At 41.9% G+C, this 27,343-nt stretch overlaps 1 protein-coding gene across 9 annotated transcripts in view; it reads right to left on the reverse strand.

Annotated features, from left to right (window-relative positions):
* The window catches only part of SLC12A4 (solute carrier family 12 member 4), a 46,093-nt gene extending 19,035 nt beyond the window's left edge, over positions 1–27,058 (reverse strand). Inside the window, exons 1-4 of one of the 9 annotated variants that reach the window (XM_038147969.1) lie at positions 25,940–26,378; positions 10,061–10,336; positions 6,651–6,745; positions 5,207–5,338 (exon numbers count right to left, since the gene is read on the reverse strand). In XM_038147969.1, coding sequence (XP_038003897.1) covers positions 5,207–5,338; positions 6,651–6,745; positions 10,061–10,232 — 399 coding nt within the window. In that variant the 5' untranslated portion in view covers positions 10,233–10,336; positions 25,940–26,378. Of the gene's footprint in view, positions 1–5,206; positions 5,339–6,650; positions 6,746–10,060; positions 10,337–15,097; positions 16,885–24,913; positions 25,712–25,939; positions 26,379–26,696 lie in introns of those variants that run through there. The other 8 variants (XM_038147972.1, XM_038147968.1, XM_038147967.1 and 5 more) reach the window with 8 other exon arrangements.
* Between the last annotated feature and the right edge of the window lie 285 nt (positions 27,059–27,343).

Below are 27,343 nucleotides of genomic sequence, written 5' to 3' on the forward strand. Positions count from 1 at the left end.
AATTGCTTTTGACAGTGACTGAGAAAACACAAGTTACATGACTTCACAGAACTGCACATGACTGGCCTTCAACATAGCATCTGCAGAATAATCATCCAAAATAACGGCATCAAAATGCCACTGGTGAGGGTTTTATTCCAAGGAATATAAAAATATTTGTTGCACTGGTGCACCTGGCACCAGCAGCATTTCAGAGTCCCAAATCTCTGTGGTTTCCTGCCAAGACATTCCATTGTTTCTGCTTTTTAAGGCTTCCTTTTGCACTTAAAATTAGACTTAATTCTAAAACACAGGGGAAATAGAATGTCACTTCTGAAAGGCTCATCCCTTTTCATACTCCCTTCTATAAATAAACATGAATTCCAAAACACATTAGGCAGCATTTAAAGAAGCCCTTGAACAATCATTCAAATGAGAAGGATATTAAAGGGAGATGACCAAACTTGTTCAAATTTGACTCCACACAGGATTAACTAGGTACAAAAATAAATAGCACCTTTATAGACAAATGAAGTCATGAACCAAAAGCAACAGTAAAGACAAGCAATAAAATGTGTGCCAAAAACTTTACATAAGGTAATTCAAGAGTGTATTTCATACACAAAGCAAAACCCTTAAAGAATCACATGTTTAAGATCACCAGGTCAAAAGCAACCAAGGAATTTAGTGCTTCAACTTGCAATTACATGTTACAATCCAGAATTTCCTCATCTGCACTAGAAACCTGCCCTGCCAGACATGAAACAGAACCGTGCCCAAGAACATGATCTGAACTGTTCTTCGTTAGAGGTGCCAGGAGCTGCTGACTGGATTTTTTGAAGTCAGCTTTGAATTCTTTAACTAAAGCTGAAACAAATCAACCAGACTTTTCTCATACACATTACAGCTCAGGTGAACTTCCTGAAGGAAAGTGGATGACAAAATCATGTGCTGAGGGTTTGCAGGGGAGTTACCCTATGAGACCTGCAAGCAGGGGGCCAGAGTGGTTCCTCAGCTGTTCCAGTGCCACAGTACTAGAACAGATTAATTCTCTAAACAATCATCAGCCATTTTATACAAATTACCATCCTAAATATCTAACCTGATCAGCTTTGCCAGGATATGTATGAGGACAAAATTAACTGTTGTCAGAAATTATACTCAGAAAGGACTAAATAGATATTGCCCAGCACAGGGGCTTCCCACTGTCACATTAATGCACACTTTGCCTCTCAGGGACACTTTCCACATAATTTTATTATCATCTATCTGTCCATTCATCCATCAGTCCCTCCCTCACAACATATCAGAGCCCATCAAGTGAATTTATCAGCTGTGTGGGTATCTCAGGATAAAGGAGTTAAAGAGTTTGTCAAAACTGGCATCTGGGAAAAGAAGCCCATCCTGTTGCTGCTACACAGGAGAAGTAAATGGACCATGGTTTTTGTGTTTTCTACGTGACAGTTCCCCGCACACTATGAACGCAGGTGAGATTTCAGCCTGCCCTTTACAACCTCCCAACACCTGCTTCCTTTGCATAAGAATCCACTTCAGCTCAGCTCTTTGCTACCTTCTGCCCTATGTGGTCCCTGCAGCTTTGCTCCACTGTTCCATTATCTTCTCCCCCACCCTCCTAAATGGCCTCTTAAGCCTATCAAGTTACAAGCTCACTTCCACCACAGAGGAAGAGAAATTGTGCATTAGTTGTACACTTGTGAGACCCCTGCAGAGCAGAGCAGCCTAGGAAATGCCCAGGTGTCTGCCCAAAGTATTACTAAGTGTATCTCAGGCCTAAGAGTTTAGTTTGGGTTATTTTACTCTGTGGAAAAAAATTACTCATAAGAAAATGATTTACAAATATTACTTGAACCAGCTTGTTCACAGAAATATTGAACACCAGTAATCTGCAGTGACTTGATTCTTTTTTTCATCACTAAGTGATACTAAACCAGTGCTGAAGTTTCAACAGAATGTGACCTTAAACAAGGGTATTATTATGTTCAGCCTCAACAGCAACCACACGAAAAAATGTAACACCCCATGCTGCATAAAGGAAATAAAAGAGACATTTTGAAGAACACCACTTTAGAACAACCCAGAAGGGACAGAAAAATCTCAAAAACAGTCTCAATTTCAGTGATGTAGATCATGTTTCTGTTCACTCTCATCAGCTGCAGACACATAATTTATGTAAATATTGATCTGAGTCTGAAGGACACTATTTCCATTGTGCCAGTGTGATGGGTTATTAAAGCACTTGGCTGCAGGGCTGAGGGACATTGATCAGCAATGACAGCTCTCACGGGTGCTCTGTAGCATGAGGACAGACAGCAGCACAGAAATTAACTGCCTTGCTAAAGATACATGAACAAAAACAGTTTATCTAATTTTTTCCATCATGAGAAGGGGCTATTTCTATAGCACCATGACTGTTAAGTGCTTTATTGCAAGACTGTGCTTAGAAAAGAAAAAGCAACCCAATTTCCACCTTATTACATTGGAGTTGTGTCAATTTTACCTGATGTGTGCCTAACAGAGAATGCTACTACCGAAAGTATTTAGTGGGATTTCTGAAACAAGACATGTTCTTATCAAGATGTCTTGCACTGGAATGAAATGAGTTTGAAAGGATGTGATTTGGCAGGCAGGGCTGTTCTAGGTCCCAAAAGGTCCTCGCTGAGAGACCTGTCTTACCTGCTCAGAGAATTACAGTCACTTACTGAAAGGATTTCTTTCCTTAGTTCATTTTTAAATATCAGATCTAGAGCCTGCTCATCTGCCTTGCTCCAGCTCTTGCCTATGAGATGCCAATTCCAGCAAGTGACAGGCAGGTCACTCTTTGTCACACCAGCTGAACACACCCAGTGCAGCACCCACCAAGGGAGGGTTAACAGGGGTTTATCCACTTAAAACAGACCTGCAGGTGCTGGAATGGGCTGCCTGACTCCTGTTCTCATGCTCAGATGGGAAGGATAAAGTAACAGCAGCACGGAGATTTACACTTCAAAGGTGACTAAAAAGAAGTATGTAGAAGAATCCTGTTTGCACTGTTTCTGAATACCTTCAATCCATACCCTTGACCAGTTACTGCTTTTAAATTTCCTGGGTTTAATGGTTATAATTATTGGCCAAGGTTTTCAGTCGTCTTATATTCTGCATGATGTTTAAAATTTTATATTGGTCATGGCAAGAGATGGAGAAGAAATTCAAGCTGCAGTTATGATATTGCAGCTGATGAAATTTATCCCAGAGACAGACATGCAGACAAAGGTTTGCCTAAGGAAACTGCAGTGTTTACACAGAAAACACTGAGATATTAATACAGCATGATACTGTCACTTTTGGAAAGGTCACCAAGCCCATCCTACAAAAAACATCTGAGAAGTCTGTGAACACACATTTTTGGGACATGGGAAAGCATAATTCAGGAAAACACAGTTATTAAACCTGAACTCCATTTTGCCATAGAAACAAAGCTTTAATAAAGATAATAGTCCTTTTTAATGGCAGTAAACTGCTTGAAAATATGCAAGCATGAATCATACCTAAATGTAGAAATATTAACAGCACACCATGCATGGTACTCTACCAGGAATTGGAAACAAGTTCTCAGTTTTCTGGTATTTGCCCCATTTTTACCTTGTGAAGTTTTATATACATTTGCTTTAACCAACTGTATGCTACAGTCCAATTGCCAAATTCTCCCAATCCTCTTTCCATCCTTTTTCCCAATCCCTTCTCCAGGGAAGCAAGGGATTCCAGATCCCTAGCTTCCAGATTGCTCTGCATCTTACCTGGTATTCTGGTCAGGCAATTAATAAGGAAATAAAGAACAAAAGTGATCAGAACTTCCTCAAAATCACAGCAACTGTATCTATTGTACCCTCCACCACTCTGCTTTTGTCAGGGAAATAATCAATCTGCTTCTGACAGCAAGAGGATGAAAATTATTTTAGATTATGCAATAATAATATATTAGCAGCTGATGCCTGACATTATTCCCACCAAAAGCATGCTAAAACAGAGATGCAGCTGACATTCCTCATTAGTACTGTGAAGGTAAAAACTATGGAAAAGACTCAGCCATTAGTATAATAGCAAATACCACACAAAAGAAAATCATAATTAAAATGTTTAAATTACTTTTTTAATGTCAGCTTATAGGACCAGAATGCAGCTACTTCACCCAGGTGACCTTAGCTCAGTCCTGTCATGATGTAAAATTAACCACAATATTGCAGCACTTTTAGTGGATGTGGTCTCAAATAAAATTGAGTTTTAAGCTTCATGTTGACAAAACAATTTTGTTATCCCCAATGTAAAACTGCAGAGTAAGGAACTGGAGTGTGAGTAAGGGAGTAAGGGCATTCAGCATGGGGTAACCTGCTTGTTCCTTGAGAGCACTTTTGGTTTGCAGCATTATCACTGCCATCTCTTTCTGAAATGGCTCAAACTTCGTAGGGCAGTGCCAGAAAACCTGCAGAATTCAAGTGCTATCTTAGCTTTTTTGGAAACCTTTCTTTCGACAGAACTTGTAAACAAACTGACAGGCCTGCAAGCCATAAAATGCAAGCACGCCACTTGCAGGTGCAGCAGTAACCACAGCACCTGTGGCTCTGCCAGAGGAGAGAGGAGCAGTTAAACACTGCCCTCCTGATAGAAATCAACTACCAACAACCCAGCCTCACCTGCTACAGCCACTCCAGGGCCAGCCCGATGGGCCAACCACCTAAACGCAGGTGCTTTGGGGCAGAATTCAGTTGCCTAAGTGTCTGACACCAGAGTGACTCCTGAGCTGCCCCAGGGTGTCAAATCTGACCTCCACCCTCCACTCTAGATGGGTGTTGTCTGCTGCAAGCCCCGTGTCATCACCTACCAGCCTTGTAAAGATGTGTCAGATAGCACTGGGCAGCTAGAACAGCACTGGGAAAAAGCTGAGGGGTTGTTTAGTTTTTATTTGCAGCCCACTAAAAGCCTTCTTATCCAAATCCACACCAAGCATAGGGAATTGCACTGCAGTGCACAGTTTCAACCCCACATCTGCCCCAGTTCCTGTAACAGCTGGCTCCCTACAGCTTCCACGGCATTTCTTTGCAAGATTGTCATTGTCATGTCTTAACCTCCTGAGAGAGGTTAAGAACAAGCAGAAGGGAGGCCAGTTCCCCAAAAATCACACAGGGAATCATCCCATTCATCAGTTTTGGCTATGGAGAGAATCTTTACTTACTTTTGATACTTTCTTCTTCGATCCATCAGTACTTTCTGCTTCTTCATGTTCCTTGACACCTTGAGTAAGATTTGTGTAGTTGACCAACTTGCCAAGCAGAGATGACACTTTTGGTCGTATATCAAGTTCCTCCTGTGGAAGAAGACAACAAGTCAACTTCTGCAGTTGACAGCATTTCTGAAGAGTGGCTGGGATCACACCTTCCTGGGCATGCCTGAGGCTACCAGGGAACACACCAGAAAAATCATCCAGGAAATGACAGAGTATTTCACCGTGCCTCAACCACAGGTGAGAGGTTTTAATTTTCTGAAAGGAGGGCAACTCTGATAGGAAAAGGCCAAAATGTCTGCACCATGTGAATCATTCTCCTTAGGTGCTGCAAAGCACAATTACAGCAATGAAGAAGTCTGAGCCTTAGAACTGTGAGAAAATGAATGTGTACCTTGCATGTATCTCTAACGTCAACTTACATCAACAGACACACTTTTAAAAAGGTCAAGCTGCCAAACAAATCAGAGATTTAGTGATTAAACTCTGCTTATTGTAGACATGTATGCACTCTGATGATTTTATTACACTTGCCAAACTATGTTATCTAATTCATGTGGATCTAGACAAAATTCCCAAAAGCCACATGTATGGAGGCTTTATGTATAAAGGCTCCCACCTTTATACTCATCCCATCCAATTTCTGTTTCTGGGTTGGGGCAGGGGGGGGATGAAAAAAGCCCCAGACCAAAATCATCCCCTTTCTCTTTAAAATTAGTCTTGCATGTCTGATAGCACAATAAGGAATTGCATGGTAAAGAGAAGCAGCACAGGAAATAAAAACCAATTGAGAAAGATTCCACTGCCTGCAGCTTTCTCATATCTTTAGGTATCACCTTGAACAGCTTCTGGTGGGATCAGTAGCATTATGTGCTTTGTACATGATGCAGAAATGGATCCCAAATGGGGTCAACCCCTAAAGGGATGAGCCAAGCACCCCTTTTCTTATTCCTTCTTGTGATCTGACCTGCAGCTGATCTGACCTACAGTTTAAAAATCTGACTACAATTCCTTCCAGAAAGGGGCTGAGACAACATGTACCTCCTGTTCAGCACAGCAGCACGGCCTTTGGGATCCTGGTGCATCCTCCCTCTCCTTAGTGCCACAGAAGAGCCTGCACACCTGGAGTGGTCCTGTGCTTATGGAAAAGGCTCCAGTGTCTGCCCCTCCTTAATTCCAGATGTTTACATTTATACAGAGTTATAACTCTGCCTCACAGACTCAGCTGTCACCACACCTGAGCTCTGTCACCACACAGGATCTCCCTGCCTACTGATGCCCCGACAACAGACGGACACCCACAAAAAGGCACGTGAGGGAGAAAGAGGTGCTCAATCCCTCCCATCATGGAAGACCACAAATCACATTAGAAGTACAAAAACCAGCTAGAAATTACCTCAAACAAGGCCAGATTTCTGTCATAGTAATCACCTCCCTTGCCAGCTTCTGAACTGTTGAGGAAAGGACTGTTTTCCTTATGGTTGCCATGACCTGTGAAGAAAAAAAAGAAGCAGGTTTTGATAAGCAGACTCATTTGGTTAATTGAACATGTTTCTTTTTAGTATCTCAAGTCATACAATGTTAACAATATCAAGGTGTTACTCTCAAGGTAGAGTTATTTCTATTTCTACTCCTCTGTTTCATTAAAATAGAATAAAAAGTCACCTCAAAGTAAAATTTACAAGTAGGGTCACAGCTACAATGCTCTATATGCCTTGTGTGTGCTCACTTCTGTAACTGTTTTTATGTAGAACAGTGACAAGCACTGGGACAGCTCCTGTGCATTTAGAAATGACTGTTAATGATAACAGCAGCCTTTGAGCTGTGTGTCCAACCCAACCAAACACATTTAGCAAGAATGAACACTTCAAAGACTAGATTCTGTCATGACAATACAGGTAAACAGTTCCCAAAGCACCTTTTCAGTTCTTAAATGCTGTTGGTTATTCACTATGCCCACTAATCCCCAGCCATTCAACACTCTTACTGTGTTCTGAACATTTAAGCTGTGCATACTTCAGGCTCCTTTTATACTCCTATATTAAAACCTAATATAATATACATTAAAATCAGAGCATTCCCAATGTTAAAAAAAAATCAGGAAGATCAGTAGAGTTTTCTGTAGCAAGTAGTAACAAAAAAGCACAAAAAACCCCAAAAAAAAACACAAAAACACAAAGCAAACCAAGGGCACTACAGTTTAAAACAACCTCTGAGGGGGAAAAAAATTAAATTTCTTTCCATCTTCACAATAAGTTCTTGGACCTATGTCTCCCATTACCCTCTGCTCAACAAACAAAAATTCTTCTTTTTTGCCTGTACCTCTTCACTCCCTGCTCTCCCAGCCAATACAAATGAATTATTTCCAAGAGCATCTCCTTAAGAAAGGATCAATCCAAGGAATACCTTTTTCTATTTACAAAAGATGTAACCACTACAAAAATTAAAAAGGAAAGAAAAAGACATTATTATCTCAAATGAAAATACTACAAGTTAAAATACTCTACACTGAATACACCAAAAGCAAGAAATTAAACATCTGGATGTTTGGGTGCCTGTTTTCAATGATTACAGTAAGCAATTCAATAAGGCTACACTAAATTATTGTAATACAATTCAAGTGAAAATCTCTCTGCATTTTGAAATTTGAATCAACTTACAAAATTAACCTAACAGCAAAGAGGAGAGTCCTCCCCTACACACAGTGATCAGCACAAACCACACTGTTACAAAAGTAATTGTTTTAAACCAAAAGATTATGAGAACATTCAGTGCTACTCTTACTGAGGGGAAGGCATGCAAGGGAAGCAGCACAATTTTCTGGAAATTGCTGACAGGTGCTTTGAACAAAACTGTTGGAAAAACAATATTCACAAAGAACAGAGGATTTTTTAAGCTTCTGTAAGTACATACTTAGCTGATAAAAAATATATGAAAAGGGCAGCCTATTGTGTTTGTGTGCCTAGTGCCCTTCTCACAGCTCTGACAACTAACCCCAAAATGTTAATGAGCAGCTGCCTTGAACAAGGGGGCTCAGCTTATTTGCTGACCTCACCTACATATAAGAGATGCTCACTTTGCTGTAATTGTAGAATTTTTTACATTACTAGGAAAACATCAGTAAGCTTAAAAACACAGCATCAAAATCAAACAGTTATCAAATTTAGCAAAGGTTACAATCTGCAAAAACTGCTTGCTTGCTGTATTTGTTATGCCTGTACTGGAATATACCAGATCAATTTTGCTGCAGTGTGTGCTGCAGTCCCCCCATCCTGTTGTGGTTGAAGTACAATTACAATTTTTGCTGAGGAAATGGAGTTATATGCCCTACACCTCTTACTCATTAAATTGGACACGGATGATGGTGCAAATTATGACATCAACAGAAATACTGCTTGATTCTTCAAGGCTCTGGTCTCTGCACTATCTTCTCCATTACATTTATTAAACACAGCAAGGTCACGAGCAATTTTGGTTTGTTTCCTCAATTCCTATATTATGCACTATATAGGAAATCATATATACTGGCTCTGGTGACAATGTTTGAAATATCAGCCTGTTTTTTTTAATCACTGAGTGATTTTTAAAGGAATTCTTTGCTTCCTTAGTTTTCCTTCTTCCATTGGGAACCCTACCTTATCACTGCCTCAAGTCAGCAGAATGGGTGTTCTTTTACTTATAACACTTGGAGAAACTCTCAACCATTTTATGAACAAAATCCCACTGTTGCCAAAATACATTCATACATTCAATCTCCGTTTTTTAAAACAAGATGATAATTCTTTTGCTCTTTCAAAATGCCCTTGTTACCATAATCCACATAACCTCTCCTTAGTCAAGAAAGATTACTTCATACCATCTCCTTGAGCCTGACAAAGACCAGTGACTTAAGATGCATCTTCAACTTGATTGCTATTGTTTTTTAGATGCATCTTCATTTTACCACCAGTGAATTTTTCACAATTGATTTATTCAGAAGATCTCTCTTTCTCTCTATAAAGAGCTTCCATCTTCTCTCTCATTCTCCGTTTATATGTTCAATCATCACTCAGATCCTCCCCATTAGACTGTCCTTCCAAATTTGACCCCTTGGCATGCTGGCTTTATACACCATCCTGCACACAGGAAGCCCAAACCAAATAGAAAATTCAGTAGAACGAGTGACTGGAAATATAGTATTGATTTTGCAATTGCTGGGGCACATTTTCTTCTCGATGGTTCAGATGATAGAGAAGTACAACTGGCTTTTTACCACATTCACAGCTCCATTGTCCTGAAATAACATGCATATGAATTACTGCAGACAATGCAAAAATAAAAGTGAACTTTCCTGCTGATCTACTGAAGGGCCACTTTAAAGTCCCTCTCAAACACTGTACACTTACCACAGGAAATGAAGGAGTGTAGGTTTATATGCAAGCTCTTTCCAATGACATCCCAGTTCCACATCACCAATAAGCAGAACTGGTGCTGCAGAGATGTGTGCCAATTCAAGACTAATACACTGCTAACTTCAATAGAGCTAATTAAACAACAGCCAAAAATCACCCTCACCACAGCTGCACGTTCAATGCAATCCCTTCTTTATAGACATGCTCTAAATCAAAGCATTCCTCTCACTTTCTCTCTTCTCATATTGTGTTTCCATTTCAGGAGTAAAACCTCCAGCAAATGACCATTTCCTCAACAACAATCACAACTGTACTTTGACAAACCACACCAGACTGCAGCACAGTGCAGAAAAAAAATTTCTCCAGTATATTCCCTCTGCCAGCGAGCAAGAGCAGCAGCTTCAAAGAGACTTACTTGCATGGGAAGAGCGCGTTATCTCCATCAGTTTGGGGAGGGAGTGGGTGTGACCTCGGAAAGCTACTCTGGGGAATTCTTGCCCCAGCTTCACCCGGGGACAGTTTACATCCTGAAGCACGGAGTCTCCTGGGCAAGCACCATCCTGTGACATGCGCACACTTTTCCACATCCTTAGTTATCAAGCCTTTGGTCCTGGCCAGTAGCTATGGTGTTAGTTTTCATCATGTAAGATTGATTTGCAAGGAACATTGCTCAAAGAGGGAGCTAAATACTCTGCAACAGAGAATAATTTATTTGCCTTAGTCCCTAATTAATCTCAAATTTTGAGGTATTCAAGCTGCATTCCAAGTAGGTTAATGTTTCCTCTTCACTTGTTTCATTGCTTCTCAGTCTTCATTATCTTTCAATAATTAAGGCATTTTATTTCTGAATGCTACCAGTTCTCTTACAAACCAGATAATTCTAATTGCAAACACCATATCAACCATACAGTTTATCTAAACATCTCCAGCTTAGTTTCCTGAACATTCTACTCCCCTACTCAGATATGGGCACAGGTCCAGAGAACAAGCTCCTCATCCTGTGGATCACCTGAGTTCCTTAAAACATCAGAGATGATCCATGCAACAAAACCTAAAACACTCAAGTGTGCATGCTCCCACACGTGCAAACACACAAGCTCAGGAAACAGAATAAAAGCAATAAATGGATGTCCAAACTTCTGCGTCACAGCCAAGAAAAAACACTGTGACTAAACTGTGGAGCTATTCTACTGACTGGTTTTACTTTGTTGTTCTCCAAAAGGCTAATGCTGTCTTTACTAAAAAAAAAAAAAAATTAAAAAGTATTAAGAAGAGGGAGGACACTATTCATGCTACTGCTTTCCTTCTGGAAGAGGATTAGGCCAGACAGACAGTTTCGCTGCCTGAGCATGCTGAATGCAAGCCTTTCGTGCAAGCCATTGTGTTTTCTTAAGAAACTAAGGGATGAAGTCCAGAATTTAGAGAGAATTACAAACAAAAGACATACATGAAAGTAACTAAAAGACAGATTAGCGAGGACAAATGAAAGCTGAACAATTAGGCACAGTGGTACATACTTTACACAGTATTGTAAAGAAACAACCAGGAAGCTTCACAATGATAAAGCCTACTCTGCCAGACTAAATTAATCATTGAGAAGGTTGCAAGAACAGTTGCATGACTTGACTTGTCGAGGTTTTATTTTTCTCTACTGCCAGTTTCTAAACTCCCTTACAAAAAACCACCACTCCTCTACTTCATCACATTCAGATAAAGAAGTGGAAATTAGTACATCTTAAAAAAACTACAGATTCTTCCATCAGGACATGACTAACCCAGAGATGCTCACCTACTTCTTATGGAAACTTCATCTACCTGGCAAGAAGGCACAGATGGACAGAGCCTGACCAGCTTAGGTCTGACCCACACAGATAACAAAGTGAACACAGCAATGCCAATTAAGCTACAGCAAGGTTAAAACATCAAAGAAAAAGCAAATTCTGAAGAGGGCTGCACTTTGATAAGAAACTTCTGCCACTTTGCTTCTCCAGGCACACCATAGCTGAGCTCATGCCAGCTGGCAGAGGCACACACAGCCTGCTCCCAGCATCTCAGGAGGAACACAGCCTCCAACACGCTCCGGAGGCAGGAAAGCTGCACAAAGCTCCAGACACTGCTGGGACAGGTGAGGGTGGCATGCAGGACTGCCACAATCCTCCCCGCCTCAAGTACCAAGTCTTAAGTGAGGGACTAAATTTCTTCAGATAATTTCAGTGAGAATCAGAGTTCAAGTCAGAGCTGGAACTGAAATGCCCAGCTTGACCAAGAAACACCTTGGTTTATTTACCCCTTTATAACCAACAAACAGCAGGTATTTCCAAGAAAACCAGCTCAAAGGACAGCCCAATACTCCTTCCCTCAATGTAATTTAATTTCTGGAGCAGTGTAAGAGTTAGTATCTCACTTGTAATTGTACTAGGCATGTACAGGCTCCTTTGTGTCCACCACAGCAACAAACACTGTGATGAAATAGCCTGTCTAGCAGCTAACACCACATTTTGCTGTTATTCAGACACTATTTCACAAGTATCACTGGCCACAAAACCTGTGATAGTTAAGGGCACAAACTGAGCCATTTTCATGCACAGGGAACACTACTTGATCTGACTTTTTTTTTTTTTTAGTTACAACCAAAAATATTCATACTTACAATATTTCATTTACCAGTAACACTGGAATCTAAGATTAATATCAGAGCTGATACCCAAGTAGTTGCTGCAGGTTTCCCTTAATATGAGCAATCTAACAGCAGGCTGTTAAAGCCAACTAATCACACAGGCTCACTTCTCACTCAGAAGGAGATGGCTCAATTAGCTGACCCCTGGAGTGCCTCTCCTGTGCATGCACCTTGACATGCTCCAAATTACCTCTAAAGAGAGCCTGACCTAAATAAAACCTTGATTTATAGATATTTTAGGACAGGCAAAATGTATCTCACTTTGGAAAGCAAGTTAGTTCTGTGTGATTTATTTGTGTTTTCTCGGATTTTCATGTGTGAGTATGTTCTGCAAATTTCTACACAAGTGGCAATTAAGACACAATTTACTTCGATTTTTGACCACAAAATCAAAATAGGTTTGTTACACTTAACTGTTCTCACAAGACCTAGAAGCAAATGAATACACCCAAAGCAGGTACTCTACTGGGGAAAAAAAAATGGAGAAACAATGGGATTGCTCCAAACAGAAATTATTGCATAATCAGGTTTTTTTAGTCAGATTATTTTGAGGGCATTTGTTCACAGCCTTACGGATAAAGTTTTAATATTAAAAGCTGTCCATGTCCATTTTTATCACACTTTGGGGGTTTGGCTTGTTTTTAACAGCTCTTGAGACACCATTTCCCAGATGTCAAAGAGGACCATGCTCACGCTGCTCCTCCCAAAGGCTGTGTGATGTTCAGAGTGTTCTGCTCATCACTCACAGGCTGTCAGGACCTGCAGGTCTGAGTACTGCTGAGAAACAGAAAACCCTCAACAAGCTTGCTGGACTTTGCCAGCAGCCCAAGAACCCTGGTGTCTCCATATCTCAGCAGCCAAGCACTCAGGAGTACTGCTGAAGTAAACCAAAAGACTGTCATTCCAGGATAACCTAAGAAACATGCAGACAACAATTTGATTTCAAATACATTCCAAGTCTGCTTCTATTCGTGTGCTTCCTCGCATGTGGCTGGACTAAGCAAAACTCATTCATTCTCAGAACTGTTATGGAATATTTTTCTTGGTTCATTAGTGAGACTATAGCAAATAATTCGATGCACAATTATGCTTTTGCAGATATCACTACCTTGACATTTCATTAACAGAAATCAGACATTCTTCTTTTCTTAAATTATTTTCAACAATTTAGCAGAATTCCTAATCCAACATCAGCAGCAGTCCAAAATAAAGATAACTTTAAGCAAAAATAAAAAAGACAGCCCATTAGAAATACTTGTTTCTCCATGGACAACATACAACTAGCCAGAAACACAAAGAATTTCTAAAATGAAAATTGTGGTTACAAACTCATTTATGGCAGCAGAACAGGCAGCAGACATCATGAGATCTGATAATGAGAAATACTTATTTTCCCTTTAGCTACAAAGTAGTCAGTAGTATCCAAAGCACTTTTTTCATGAAAAAACAGAAAGTCATGATTTAACTTTTGTATTTTTAAGAACTGAAAACAATAATTTCTTTATTTTGCAGTAGGAAAATGACAAAAGTAGCAAAGTGACATTCCAAGCTCAGTAAAAAACATTTCTCAAAATGTTTTGAAAACTCAACTAAGTTCTTGTTTTGAGGTTTGTTTTGGGGCTGGTTTAGGCGTGGAGGTTTTTTTAATAGGATTGTTGTATTTACACCAGAAATAGGAGAAACAGGAAATAACCACTGTTGCATCTAGTTAGACAAAACTCATTCACACTACAAACTAGGCATTGCTAATGAAATAACCAATTGAAATCTGTTAATGCCAGTTCACACAAGACCTTGGGCTACCAGGTCATTTTCACTGAAGGTGGCAGAAAGCACAAGCTGTAAAATCCCAGATGACCCAGTATTTCATAAAATAAAGGCCGAAGTCACACTAGATAAGAACCCACGCAAGAATGAGGCTTATGAGAGGAAAGCACAGCAGAATGAAAGGACAGATCTTTCCCTGGAGAGCTTTGAAACCCTCTGTACTTGAAACACAGGCTCAAACAGTCAGTTTCACTGGCAACACTGAACACTCACATATCTGCTCCAGACGCACATTGCCATCAGAAACTGCAGCTGAAACTCCAAACTACTGCCATCCATGCTCATGTTAATAGTATATGCTGTTCATTCACTATTATAACACAATTATGCTATGTAATAACATTATTTACTTCACTGTTAATTGACACTGTCAATATAGTCTTGAGTTTTCTGTCCAGTAAATCCAGTCTTGATTTTACCCAACTAGCAAAGCTGTGATTCTGGAGACTTATTGCATACTACATTGCAGTACACATTTATCATCAGCACCCATAAAAGTGACACAAACAAAGCATGACTGTACCCAAAAACTAAAATAAAAAGCTGTATTATTGATAATATAGTCATTCCTCTGAACCAATTCAGAGTTTAAAAGATGGCACTTGCTTGTGCTCTGCTTGAAAGGAACAGCCAAAACTTTCCCAGACAATATCCTATGCAACAGACAGGCTGGAGCAGAGTACAAAATTAAGCATACAATTAAGCACAAATCTTGGATTTATCCCTAAATAAAGACCTGTGAAGACGTCTACTGCACTTTTCAAAACTAGATTAGAGAACAGCCTTACCCACCAAGTTGTCTGACCCTACACAACTCGAAGGATTAAACAATTTAATAACCCTGTGTTTCAGAAAGCATTATGACTTTATTTTTCAGCTAAGATACACTGATAATTTCAGAACACTCACAATTCTTTGTAAATGCTAATATCAACATAAAATACTCACCCTTTAGCAATAGCTCTTTGACATTTTCAGTAACTTGGTTCACCATTATTCTTCTTCCAGCTCTTAGCACATGCTGTAGAAAATGCTTCCTCTGTGAAGTCTTGAGGATTGGACAACTTTAAAAATATTGTATTTCCAAAAGAATGGTTTCTACCTGCTCTGACAAAGTGCTGGCTGCAATGTTGAATTGGACTGATCTCTTCCAAGAAGCAAGAGGTCCTACAGAAAGTTAAGCTGACACTGATATAATCCTGGCATTATAATCCTTTCAACACCAAGAAAACAGAAATGTCAGGATCTTGGAGAAAATGCTACTTGTGACATCCAAGCCCAGCCACATTGAAGAGGCACAGTGCAGTGGTTTGCACACTTAGAAAAGTGTGCCACAAATCTGCTGCTTGCTGAGTGTGGAACCAGACAGGGTTTTAAACCTGCTAGTGCCACAGAAAGTGTAGCTCTGTGACGTTAGCCCTGCAGGCAGTTCAGCTTTCAAGTGAAAACAGTGATCTGTTTCTTTCCATCCTCAATACATTAGAATAGGATGACCCATTAATGGATGAACCACATGTGAGATCACAAAAAAAAACCTAGCAAGAGCAGGATGAAATGGGAGATTTATGTAAGATACACAAGAAATACTAACTTACTGATTCTAAGCACTTCATAATTATCAGAGCTCCCACCATTCTGCTCATGCACAAGGAGATCCTCTGCATACCAGCACACACCTCACTAACACTTACCTACACAATGAGGTAAGTGCAGTCACCAGGAATACCTGTGTAATTAAAGATGCCAAGCCACTTTTGAGAAATTGGATTTAGGAACTCACATCATTTGGGAGCTTTCATAATATAACCTGTCACTGCCAGATGAAAAAAAATCCACTATAAAAACAACCTTTATTTCACTGTAATCCACTTCAGAGGTTCTTTCATGTGGAATGACTCCAAAACCATTTCTCACTATTATCCTCCCCAAAACTCCATCCCTTCACATGCATGAAGGCACCTCAGATACAGCACACCTTCTATCAAAATATAGCAAGCAGCATTCTGGTATTCTCTCTGCCTCAGGAAAAGCCTCTTGTCTTGCTACAAAATCTTCTTGCTTTCTCTGAAAGATGCAACATCCATCTATGAGACCAGTATGCAGACTCCATGCAGTATTCAATTCAAATTCACCTTTCTTTTTGAGACCAATTTCAGAAACTTCTTTTCAGCCCTATACATGTGCAACTGACCGTGGCTTCACAGCACAAAAGAGAGAACAACAAAAAAAAAAGCCCAAAAATCACACACTACTGTTTTGGATGTACCTGTTCCCTCCTCCAGCTCCACACAGGCCAAAGAAACAATTGTACAGGCACAAACCTTGGAGTGAGAGAAAGCAGGTGGGAACAGTGACCACTAAAAAGGCCAGTATTGCCACTAACTCAAAAAACTTCCTACAGGGAACAAGTGGAAAGAAATAAGGTAAGAGCCAGGATGCTAAATATGCTCCAGACAGGCAGAAAATGACAGAAGAAAGGAGATTTAATTACTTTGAACATTTCAATGTATGTACATTCTGCGCATTGCATACTACACAATGTACATTTACAGACATCTATCTGCTATCCATTCCTGGAAGACAGCAGAAAGACATTGTAGCCACTTACAAGCTGATTGTGAAACCCTGGATGCCATTAGTTTTCAGTCAGTTAACTCATACTGAAAGTGCTGAACATCAGATATTTCTTACATTTGAGAAGTACTGTATTCCATGTGGAAACAAACTTCATGAGAGATATGGTATTTTTTAAGCTAACTTCATGAGAGATATGGTATTTTTTAAGCTAACTTCATAAGAGATATGGTATTTTTTAAGCCAAGGAAAAAGGAAAGGGGGAGGGTGTTTCAAGGAGAAGGGGAAAAAAATGTTAAGCAAATCCAAGGATGACCTTTCAGTGTGAAGTGCTACAAACAGCCAAAACTCACTCTAACTCTGGTCATAATACTTAGAGAAATTGCAAGTCAGCATGATACTTCTCCAAGCAAAGGGAGTCACTCCTTCTTCCCACTAACCATCTCAGGGGGTGGAGAGAGCTCTGACATTGCACATGATAAAGAGAAAACCACTGTTCTTCTAAAATACAAATATTTTGACACACATTTACAAAGAGCCCACAAGTCTCCCAAAACAGCACAAAACATTTCCCACGGTACAACACAGCACAGACCAAGATGAAGTCAGATATCTGGAGAAGCTTTTACCTTCATTTCACAGAAAGTTCATTTGTTTGCAAGAGCATCAGAGCAAGGTGGGTACAACACAATAGATTAGAGAAACTCTTCAAAGAGCAATCAACAACATTAGATCACTTTTCTGCTTCACCAGTCAGGAATTAGGCAGCTGGAACACAATCTAAGTCAGAAAACACTCCAAGATGTATAATAGTGGGTTTGCTCCTACTAAATATATGCTTCTACCAAAAAGTCTACAATATAGTGTCTTAAAAGGGCAAAGGCAAAATACTGCAATTAAATAATTCTCTTTGTGTTGCCTCAAGTTACAGCTTTAAAGCTCCTTGCATGTGTGCTAAAAGGCATTTTAACACAAGGCAGATAATCATCCCACTGTCTGGTTACACAGAACTGGGATTTACCAAACATGACTCAACTATACCTCCTTTCATGATTGGCTACCATGTGTCAGAAATTAATCCCTGACATTGTCACCAGATTTCCTGGAACACAGAAACATATCAAGAGTGAGTGGTTTGTGCTGGCCTAGACAAAGACAAGATAAAAGTTCTACGCAGGAGCTGAAGCAAGGGTTGGTTTGTGATGCTCTCTAAGCAGCCATGCCCCAGCACAGGGTGCAGAACACAAACAGGAATCAAAAGAAAGGAAGGGATGCTGTTGAGGGGATGGGAGTGGTCAAGTGGTACTACAGCCAAACACTTCACATCGTGAAATCACAGACTGGACAGCTGAAACCTTAGCAGAACAAAGCCAAAAAGATACAGGAGCAGTACGTTCTAAAATCAGATCTGCAAGACAATTAACAAACTTCTACCCTTGTGTCAGCTCTGGACACAAATATATACTACAGCAAGTAGTAGAAAAAAGCAAGATCAATTGTACTATTCAGAAGAGGATCAGCAAGACAAAGCTCCTGAATGCAAAGGGACGGCAGAAGAGAAACAGTAATGTGCTGTCCTCCATCAGAGACAGCAGCAGCTATGCCATCCTCTTCAATTACTCCTAGTCCTGACTCAGATCTGACCTCCTACATGGAAATCCAGAGGCGGACTTTGCACACAGTAACTAAGCTCAGGGCTACTCAGCTAGCAAACAGAGACAGCGTCATAAAACAAAGTAGCATTGCTATAGATAATTTTATGGAAAACAATTATACTGCAGGGCATAAAAACTGTGTTTAACTGCAGCAATCAGCACCGTAAAGTATGCAAGAGCAAGTCTCAACAAGTTTGCCCTTCTTAACTCAGCAAATGAGCAGCTTCTAATGGTACACCATAAAAATCCTTCTTTCCCTTTGACATGGAAGTGAAAGTCAGAAGGTTGTATGGTCTGCTTCATGATAAGAGGGTAAATGCAGTGATTAAATGATGTTCTAAATCCCTCAGATAAACAGAAGAAATTGCTGGCTACTGGTAGGAGATGAAACTGAAGGCTGGTAATTAGACTGCAGGGAAAAAAAACATGCAGTCTTGTTGAGGCATAATTACCTTGAACCTCTCCATAGCACAGAGTGCCTCTGCCCTACACACAGCTCTGAGCTGCTCCTCTGCCAGGATGTGGTTACACAACCCCTGCAAGCCAGCCTCCAACAGCAGCTCACAGCTTTGATTCTCCTTTCTAAAGCAATCGATGGGCTGCATCCTCATGACAGTACAGACCATGTGCCAATCAATGAAAGAGCTGGGCTTCTAGGACAATGCAGGTCACTTGGGTGGAGAGAAAGGAGCAAATTAAGCATTCTGCATTCAAAAACCCAGGAAACATTAGGCAAACCCAAAATGTGAATACCTGTGGAAATGCTGGCAGCCATGCCTTACACAGAGGAGCTGCCTGGAGCAGCACCGTGACCATCACACAGAGGTGGGATGATGACACCTTTCACCACCCCCAGCCACCTCCTCCCTCACCCCTTGCCCAGCCCTGCCTGGCACTGGCCTCTCATCTTCCGCTCAGCAAAATGCCATTTCATTTATATTTCCAATAAGTCTAAAGCTGCATCCAGCCAGCAGAGCATAACTGCCAAGTTACCAAACTTCCCTCTTCATCCATAAGGTAATTGAGTAAAAGCTTTTTGGGGCAATTAGCACTTTATTCTGCATGTCAAATTCCATCTCTCTGTCCTACAGAGCACAAAGAAGATCAAAAGATGATTAAGAAAGAACTCCACCTGGTACCTTAAACAGCAACAAAAATTTGAGAAAATGTATTCCTAGAACTGTTCTGACCTGTAGCTCTGCTGCTCAGACATGATTTAACACTGCTGGAGAGTAAACAACCTTCTTTTCCAAGCCATACCTAGAACCCACCACAAAACCTAAAGCCCTACTAAAAGCCTCTTAGGAAAAAAACGCCACCCCATTCACTCCAGGAACTTCTTTTTATGATTCAGAAGTGACAGCTTGAAACTTGTGAAACAATGTTTAAAATAAAAGCTATAGGGAACAAAGAGGCAGGAAACAGGCTACAAAATAACCTCCGGACATAGTTACATATATATATATATATATAGATATGCAGTTGCAGTATACAAAATGTTGTCATATTCAAATTCTAGAGAGGTTTACCCTACATGCACTGTAAGGCTGTATTTTTGTGTAGACCTTTTAAATTTAAAGACAGATATATTAACTGTCACATACTTGAGTCTGTGAAAAGGCTAGGTTTTTTGTGTATGTATTTTATGTTGCTTGCTTATAACAAAGCTATTGTTTGCTTGGCAATTGCTACAGCAGCCACTGTGAAAGATGCTCAGTCCTCCATGCATGACAAAATCCAAGTATGCTGAAAGAAATCATCCAAAGCAGCTCCACTGAAAGAACAAGAACAGTACTACTCATTGCTAAGAGATCACTTGGCAGCATTTAAACAGTTGCCTATTGAAAACTAATAATTAAGAAAGAGGTTTTACTAAATCAAAAAAAAAAAAAAAAAAGAAACTTTATTATCTGAGAATAAAAATCAGCTTAGTACAATTAAGAGATGCAAAATTTCCAATTCAGAGGTTACTGAAGACAAAGGAAACACCCCTAAAATGGAATTCAAATAGGCTTTAAACCATGTCTTAAAAGGGTGCATTTTTTTTTCTCTGTAATTCAGGCCACAGAACTAAGTATTTAAAGAGCAACCTTGAACCAACAAGTTGAAGACATAGACTTTTTGATCAAAGAAATCTTGCTCCACATATTGGTGCTAATAGCAATTCTTCTGTATTTAAAGAAGTCTGCACATTATTTGTTGCATCACAATAAAAAACAGATGTAAATCCCTAACTTGGTCTTGGAAGGGGAAAGTCACCAAATGCAGCTTTCCTCTCCTTATGGCACTGGGTATCCACCCTCCTCCACCATCCTGTTACTTGCACTTCAGAACAAGGCAGTGATCACTAACTCTGATCTTTCTCAAGGTGGTTGTTCCAACCTCAGCCAACAGCATTTATTAGGCTACATTCTTAGGTTTGGCTACATTTACAAGGCTAAATGTATTAAGTTTGGCTACATTTCCTAGTCAATGAGACTGCAAACTACCTGAGTCTTCATTCTACACAGAAGTTTAGAGCAAAAGCCAAATTAAATTTTACATTGAAAAGCATGCAAAAACTTATGCTTTAATTTTGTTGCAGCAGGGAAAAGAAAGCAGACATCACTATTTTCTTTGAGGAAGTGAAACACTGAAGAAATTTGTAAGCAGAAATTGAATAACGCACACAGATCAATTTTATACATGAGAGAGATGTAATACAAACACAAGACACCCAGAAATGTACTTAAAATTCTTAAGAAAAGTTCAGAGATTGTATAGAAGATACAGCATTACTAAAATAAAAATAAAAATAAAATAAAAATAAAATAAAAATTAAAACTTCACCATTATTAAAATATTCCCAAACTTAGACTCAACTCAAGTTTGGAAAGGCAGCTTAGTAGCAAGCACAGTCAAAGAGAATTAGGTAGAAAATCCATGTCTTTCATGTACAACTGCTTAGCCTTCTAATGCAGGTGTTCTCCAAAACACCAAAAATCTGCAGCTGCAAATGACCAACAGAGGGTTGTTTGGGTTTTTTCAACAATCTTCCCTCAGTTTTTTGCACCATGCAGACCCACACACACACGGGTACGGGAGCTGCTTTCACATCATCCAGACGTATCACAAAGATTCTTCCCAGAGCTTTTTCAAATAACTGAAATACCAGAGAACCCACAAAAAGGCCCATGTTTTCCTATATTTAGCTAAGTCTCCTGTTCACCAGCAGCTGGCACCACGATCCCCTTGGTACTGGACAGCTGCAGCCTCTCCAGCTCAGTCCTAATCGCGGCACAAATTGGTACAAGTAGGAGACTTGCTTAGCAAAAGTAGCAGTTTATGCAGCAACAAGAACTTTTTTGTTTTCCTAGACAAGCATTTTAACAAATTAAACCTTACTACACTACAAGCCAATAAAATAAAATAGAGGTATCGACCATGGGCTCCAGGAAAATGAGCTCCTGAGAAAAAATTCCTTTGGTTACAGGGTATAAAGAAGTATATATCACCTCCTTCACCCACCCAGCTATTATAAACAGCTAACTATGTCACAAAGCACTTTTCCACTCTCATTTTTCACATGCCAAACTCTTATCTTTCCTTATCTGAAGCAAGAGTCCACTTCTCTATGCACCTGTATTGCTGAGAAAAGCATTCTGGAATTTAGCACTGCAATCATGGCTGTGCTAATTGCTGATTGCTCAAACAGAAAGAAAAAGAACTGGAAAAAAAGAAAAAGGAAAGAAAAGGAAAAAAGCCCTAAAAACAAAAAACCTTCCAGGATTTCTAAAGGATGACCCTGCTGCTAAGACCCCTTTCAGGATCTGCATTGAAAATCATAATTATTGCTGTGGATCCCATAAGTACTCTTTCTGAAAATAAATAAATAGACATATTTAGCACTGACAGGACACCTTTAATATCTCCAAATTCACACATCATACTTTCCAGAGAGGGGAAACCAGATGCCAGCAGAACAGAAAATAAACCCTTCCCATCAAAATGCCACTACACTGAAAAAGGTGCAGTCTCCATTCCATTTTCAGTAAGAGAACAGTTAACAAATCACCAGAAAAGACAGCTCACTGACATCAGTATTGCTATTCTCAGGTTACTTTCTTTTCTCTGAAACAGTTCAGAGGTTCTGCCTCAACTCCACTCCAGGCTGCCTCCTCTATGACCTCTTTCTGCAGCTTTTAGGCAACACAAAAAATGCTGAAGACGCTTGTGCTACAGAGGTTATGCAAAAATATTCCACTATGACCACCATAACTGCTGCCAGCAAAAGTTCTTAAGATAACTTAAATGAAATTTGGACATGTATCTGTTATCCTATTTAGTCTTACTGTCTAATTTATTACGTGACTAATTTTATCTTATCTCTGAACTTGGCCAAAACACCTACATGTAAGAATTAGGCACTTTGAAGAAGAATTTTTGAATGATTTATGTGTCCCCATTACAAGTATCTTCAGACACATCTCATGTGAGCTTAGTTTCAAGTCCTGCAAAAGACTGAAAACCTTTACTAGTAAGTTACCACACATTAAAGCAGTGAACCAGGAAGTTTTTCTGGCGCTATCACACCAGAACTTTACCCACATTTTCCAAAGCAGCTCACTGCAAGTGAGCAGCACAATCTGCTGCTGCACAAGAACACTGAACACACTGACATAGAATGTAAGCTCGAGGTAAAGGTCTCAAGTCTAGTTAGAGAACTCTGGGCTTGGGAGGAAGCCATGTGATAAATGGAACATAAGCAGAGCAATTCCTTGGCAAAACCAAGGGTGGCAGCTGACCAAAGCTAGTTAGTGACACCAAGCTGATTAGTGTCTCATTTCCACACAAAAGTCAAGGGAAGATAAATAACTTCCCACAGGACACATGACATTGCCACACTTTGGTTAACTGGGTGCACAATGACTGTGAAGCTGAGATTTCTACTAAAGCAAAGTGTATTTGGTTTTTTAAACACTATTCAGACCCCACTGTCCCTCTTTTTGCCCTGTGTACTCAACCTAATATGCTGGCTTTATTTCAAAGACAGAGGGGATGCCAAATTCACATTTCTCATCCCTGACGATCCATAAAGAAGGGCTCACGTGTTTATCATAGGATCACAGGATAATTCTTTGTACTTCTTTTTCTAAATGAAAGATGTCAAAGTCTATTACAAGCAGTGGCAGCCGGTGGAACCTACTTAGAAATAAAAGGCTGATTTTATTCATAAGCCAGCACTGGAACTATCTGACAAGGCTAAATTATAGCACACTGACTAATGTCTTCTTATGGAAATGGTTGACAAGAAATTCTGTTGCAGAACAGTTTCGCATCTGCAGATGTGAAACTTGATGTCCTAAAAAAAGCAAAATTCAGGAAAAAAAACCCTTCAAAACCAGAGATATGACAAATGAAGGCGCGGTAAAAAGATCAAACCAAAAAAAGAATCCACCAGAATCATAAGCAAGAGCCTAAGATATTGTGCAAGGAGTACTGCACAACACAGCCTGCAGACTGTTACAGAGCAGCTATAAACAGTTACAGTGCCATGGCCACACTCTGGAAGGGCCACATCCTTACTGAGTCACCTCAACCAATCCAACCAAACTGAGCAATCCAAACAAGTCCTGAAATCAGGTTCTGAACAGCAAGCTGACAAAATAAAATCTTCCCAGCAGAAGGTTCACCAGAACAATGTCAACCAGTTTCTCACACTGCCTGTGGTGGGGCTACTTTATGGCACAGAGAGCCTGGACCACGGGCGCTGCTCAGGCAGCTCTGTGTGCATCCATGTGTCAGCATCAACTGTGTGCACTTTGGTAAGGCCACAACCTACAACTTGAACTCTGCACTCAAGTCAAACAGTTTATCTTATCTCGAATCAGGGGCATCCCCAACACCAACAAATCCCTCCATGAGCCCTGCAATCAGCTGCCACAGAAGGCTCTGCAGGGTCATCCTCTTGCCTCCAGGCTGCAGGCTCCAGCCAGTGCTGAACAGCTCTGAGATATTCTGCCTTCAACAGGAGCTGCCACCTCTGCTGTGTCATATCATCAACATCCCCTGTGTGAGAGGCCAGGGTAACTGCACAGGATGTAGAAACCAGCACCAAAACCGAAAGGAACAACACAAGATTGAGTTCAGATTCCCCTCTATGGAGCTACAAACCCAAGAAACCTAGGGAAAAACAGAAAAGGCTAGTGGGGAAGAACATGCTTGTCAGGACAGGTAGGCAAGACACGTATCTATACACACACCCCGAGGATATGAAACAATACTTAATTACTGTGAAAGTAAATTAAAAAATGGAAGGCAGTTAGAGTTCAAACAAAAACAGAACTAGCTACCATATATTAGTAGAGAAATTACTAGATATTTATCAGCTTTAAAATAGAGAGACTCAGCTAACTTCCAGCAGCATGGTTGTGCACTGAAGTAGGGACAGCAGCATGTCAGAGGCCACAGCCTGCCAGTGACTGATGGACTGACAGGAACCGAGTGGGTATCCTGAAGTGGGTTGGTTGCACACATCCTACAGGCAGCCTCATACCTAAGTAAGAGGTGGTTTGAGCTGGCCTTCCTTTATCCACCATGGCAGTAGCTTCCACATGCCACACTTACCAACCCATGGCCAAAGCTAGCTACTGGAAAAAGCATTCCACGAGGGGTCCACCTTAACCTGCCGAAATGGGTAAAAAACACCTGTTACTTTCATACACACTAGGACTGCATGGTAATTAGCCTGAGAGTAAAACAGACCTTTTTTACAAAACAAATTAAAGGCCCTGCACAGCCTCTAGGGCTAGTGCCTCAAACTGTCTGTAGTAACAGCCTGGGAAAAGCACCTCCCTTTCATCACCCTAAAACACCCACACCAGGCATGGAAAGAACAGGCATTAGGGCTATGTAAGCTACTTCATATTCAAAATCTAAAATTTCCTTGAAAATGATACAAAGAAAGAAAGAAACTCCCAATGCACATATATTGGAGATTGAAAAGCATGTTCTCAGTGAAATGAGCAAGTTAACAAGGCAGGAACTGAACTTTGTTCTTATGACAGTTGAGTGTCACTCAGCAAAATAAGCCTGTTGCTTCCTTAAGCACAGGCCTGAGCAGTGCAGGCTCCCTTCAGGGATTACTGTACATCCAGTAACATTTGCAGTCTGAGAAGTTTGACTGCACGGGCAAGGAAGATCAGGTCAGGTGTTTACTACTTTTTCTTTTGTTGCCTAGAGTCACTCATGATTCACAAAGGGTAAGTCAGATTCATCAGATGAGCCCATGGGAAGATCCTCTTCCTAAAGGTTACAGAAAGCTAAACATAACCCAGGCAGAAAAAAAAAAAAAAAAAAAAAAAAAAGAACAGATTGCACAAAGAGCTAAAACGACCTTGTACCAGGACTACACTACTGCCCAAATCTAAGTGTCCTTCACATTCCCACTAGAAACACTCACTGTATTTAAAGTGATTTATAGCTAAAAGTCACAGCAAAACACCAAGACAGGCTGAGCACTCACATCAGCTGCCTAGTTAAAGAACATACTTCTCACGACCCAAAATCCCCTCCTACTTACGTGATCTTCTTCTGAAATTGGAATAAATTAACCCCCCAAAAAAGCAGCTCTGCCTGGCAGGAGCAGTTGACAGAGCCACAGAGGCACAGGACAGTTGCTGTAGTATTCAAGGGCCCGGTTTGCGAGAGACAGACCCTGCTGGGCAGCCGCGTTTTTTAAGACGATATAAACAAGTAAAGCAGACACCGTTAAATTCGGCTAATTTAACTGAATCCTCTATCACCCGTTTATTTTCAGTGGAGCACTGAAAACATCTGAGCCTATCTCCACGTTCTCTTATCACCTCTGGAGAAGGCAGCCTGTGGGAGCACCGATAAGAGCTATACCCCGGGCCAGCCCCGCTCCCCGCCGCACCCCGGGCTATCACCAAGCGGCTCGGGGGGCGGAGGGAACCCCGGGCTGGCTCCCGTGCGTTCCGGGGAACCCCGTGTCCAGGGCATCCCCGGGTGCGCCGGGCGGGCTGCGCTGCCCCCGCTCGGCCCGGCCCGGCCCGGCCCGGCGAGCTGACACGGGCGGCAGCGCTGCCCCGGCGCGCCGGGCTCCGCGTCCCGGCCGTGGCAACAGCGGAGCCGCCGCCCGCCCGGCGCACCCGGGGGGCTCCTCCCCCGGGCGCGGCGCCCCGAGCAGCCCGGCAGCCACCGCCAGCGCCCCCGCCTTTGTCTCTGCCGCAGCCGGCGGCAGCGGGGCGGGGAGCCGGGCGGCCCGAGCCCCCGGAGCGTGGGCACCGCCGCCCCCCGCCCCGGCCGTGCCCGCTCACCGTCGGAGCTGACGGTGTCGTAGGAATCGCCGGGGGCGGGCGCCGCGGCCGGCTCCCGGTAGTCCACCCAGCTGAGCCCTTCTACGCTGTCGTACTCGGCGCGGGGCTTGTCCTCCACCGGCACCACGGTGAAGTGCGGCATGGCTGGCGGGGCGGAGAGGGCTCCCCGCGGCACCGCGGCGAGGCAGGCGGGACGCGGCGCGGAGCCGGCGGCGCATTCCTGCCCCGTGCGGTCACTTCCTCTCAGGAAACCGCGCTCCTCAACTCCACCCATTCCAGTGCGAGCGCCGGGGCGGTGCGGATCCCGCCGCCCCCGGGGCCGCCGGGCGAGCACCGGGCGCGGGGGCGGGGGTCGCTCCGCCGGGCGGCCGCGCTCAGCAGCGGGGGCGCGGAGGAGGGGCCGGAGGCGGCGAGGCCGGCGAGGGGAAGGGGGAGCCTTCCTCCCGCATTCATCGTGACAGCAGCCGGGCCCGGGGGCGGGGCGGGCGCCCTCCGCCCGCCGCCCTCCCTTGCGGGCGCTGCCGGGCCGCCTCGGGGAGGAAATTTCCCCTCCATCGCGGCCCGGGCTCCCTCCCCTGCTGCCGCCGCCGCCGCCATTTGCTAGGCGGGAGCGATGCGCGGAGAGCGGCGGTGGAGATGGAGCCGGG

The sequence above is a fragment of the Motacilla alba genome, chromosome 11, assembly GCF_015832195.1.
Source record: "Motacilla alba alba isolate MOTALB_02 chromosome 11, Motacilla_alba_V1.0_pri, whole genome shotgun sequence".
In the NCBI taxonomy this organism is placed as follows: domain Eukaryota; kingdom Metazoa; phylum Chordata; class Aves; order Passeriformes; family Motacillidae; genus Motacilla; species Motacilla alba.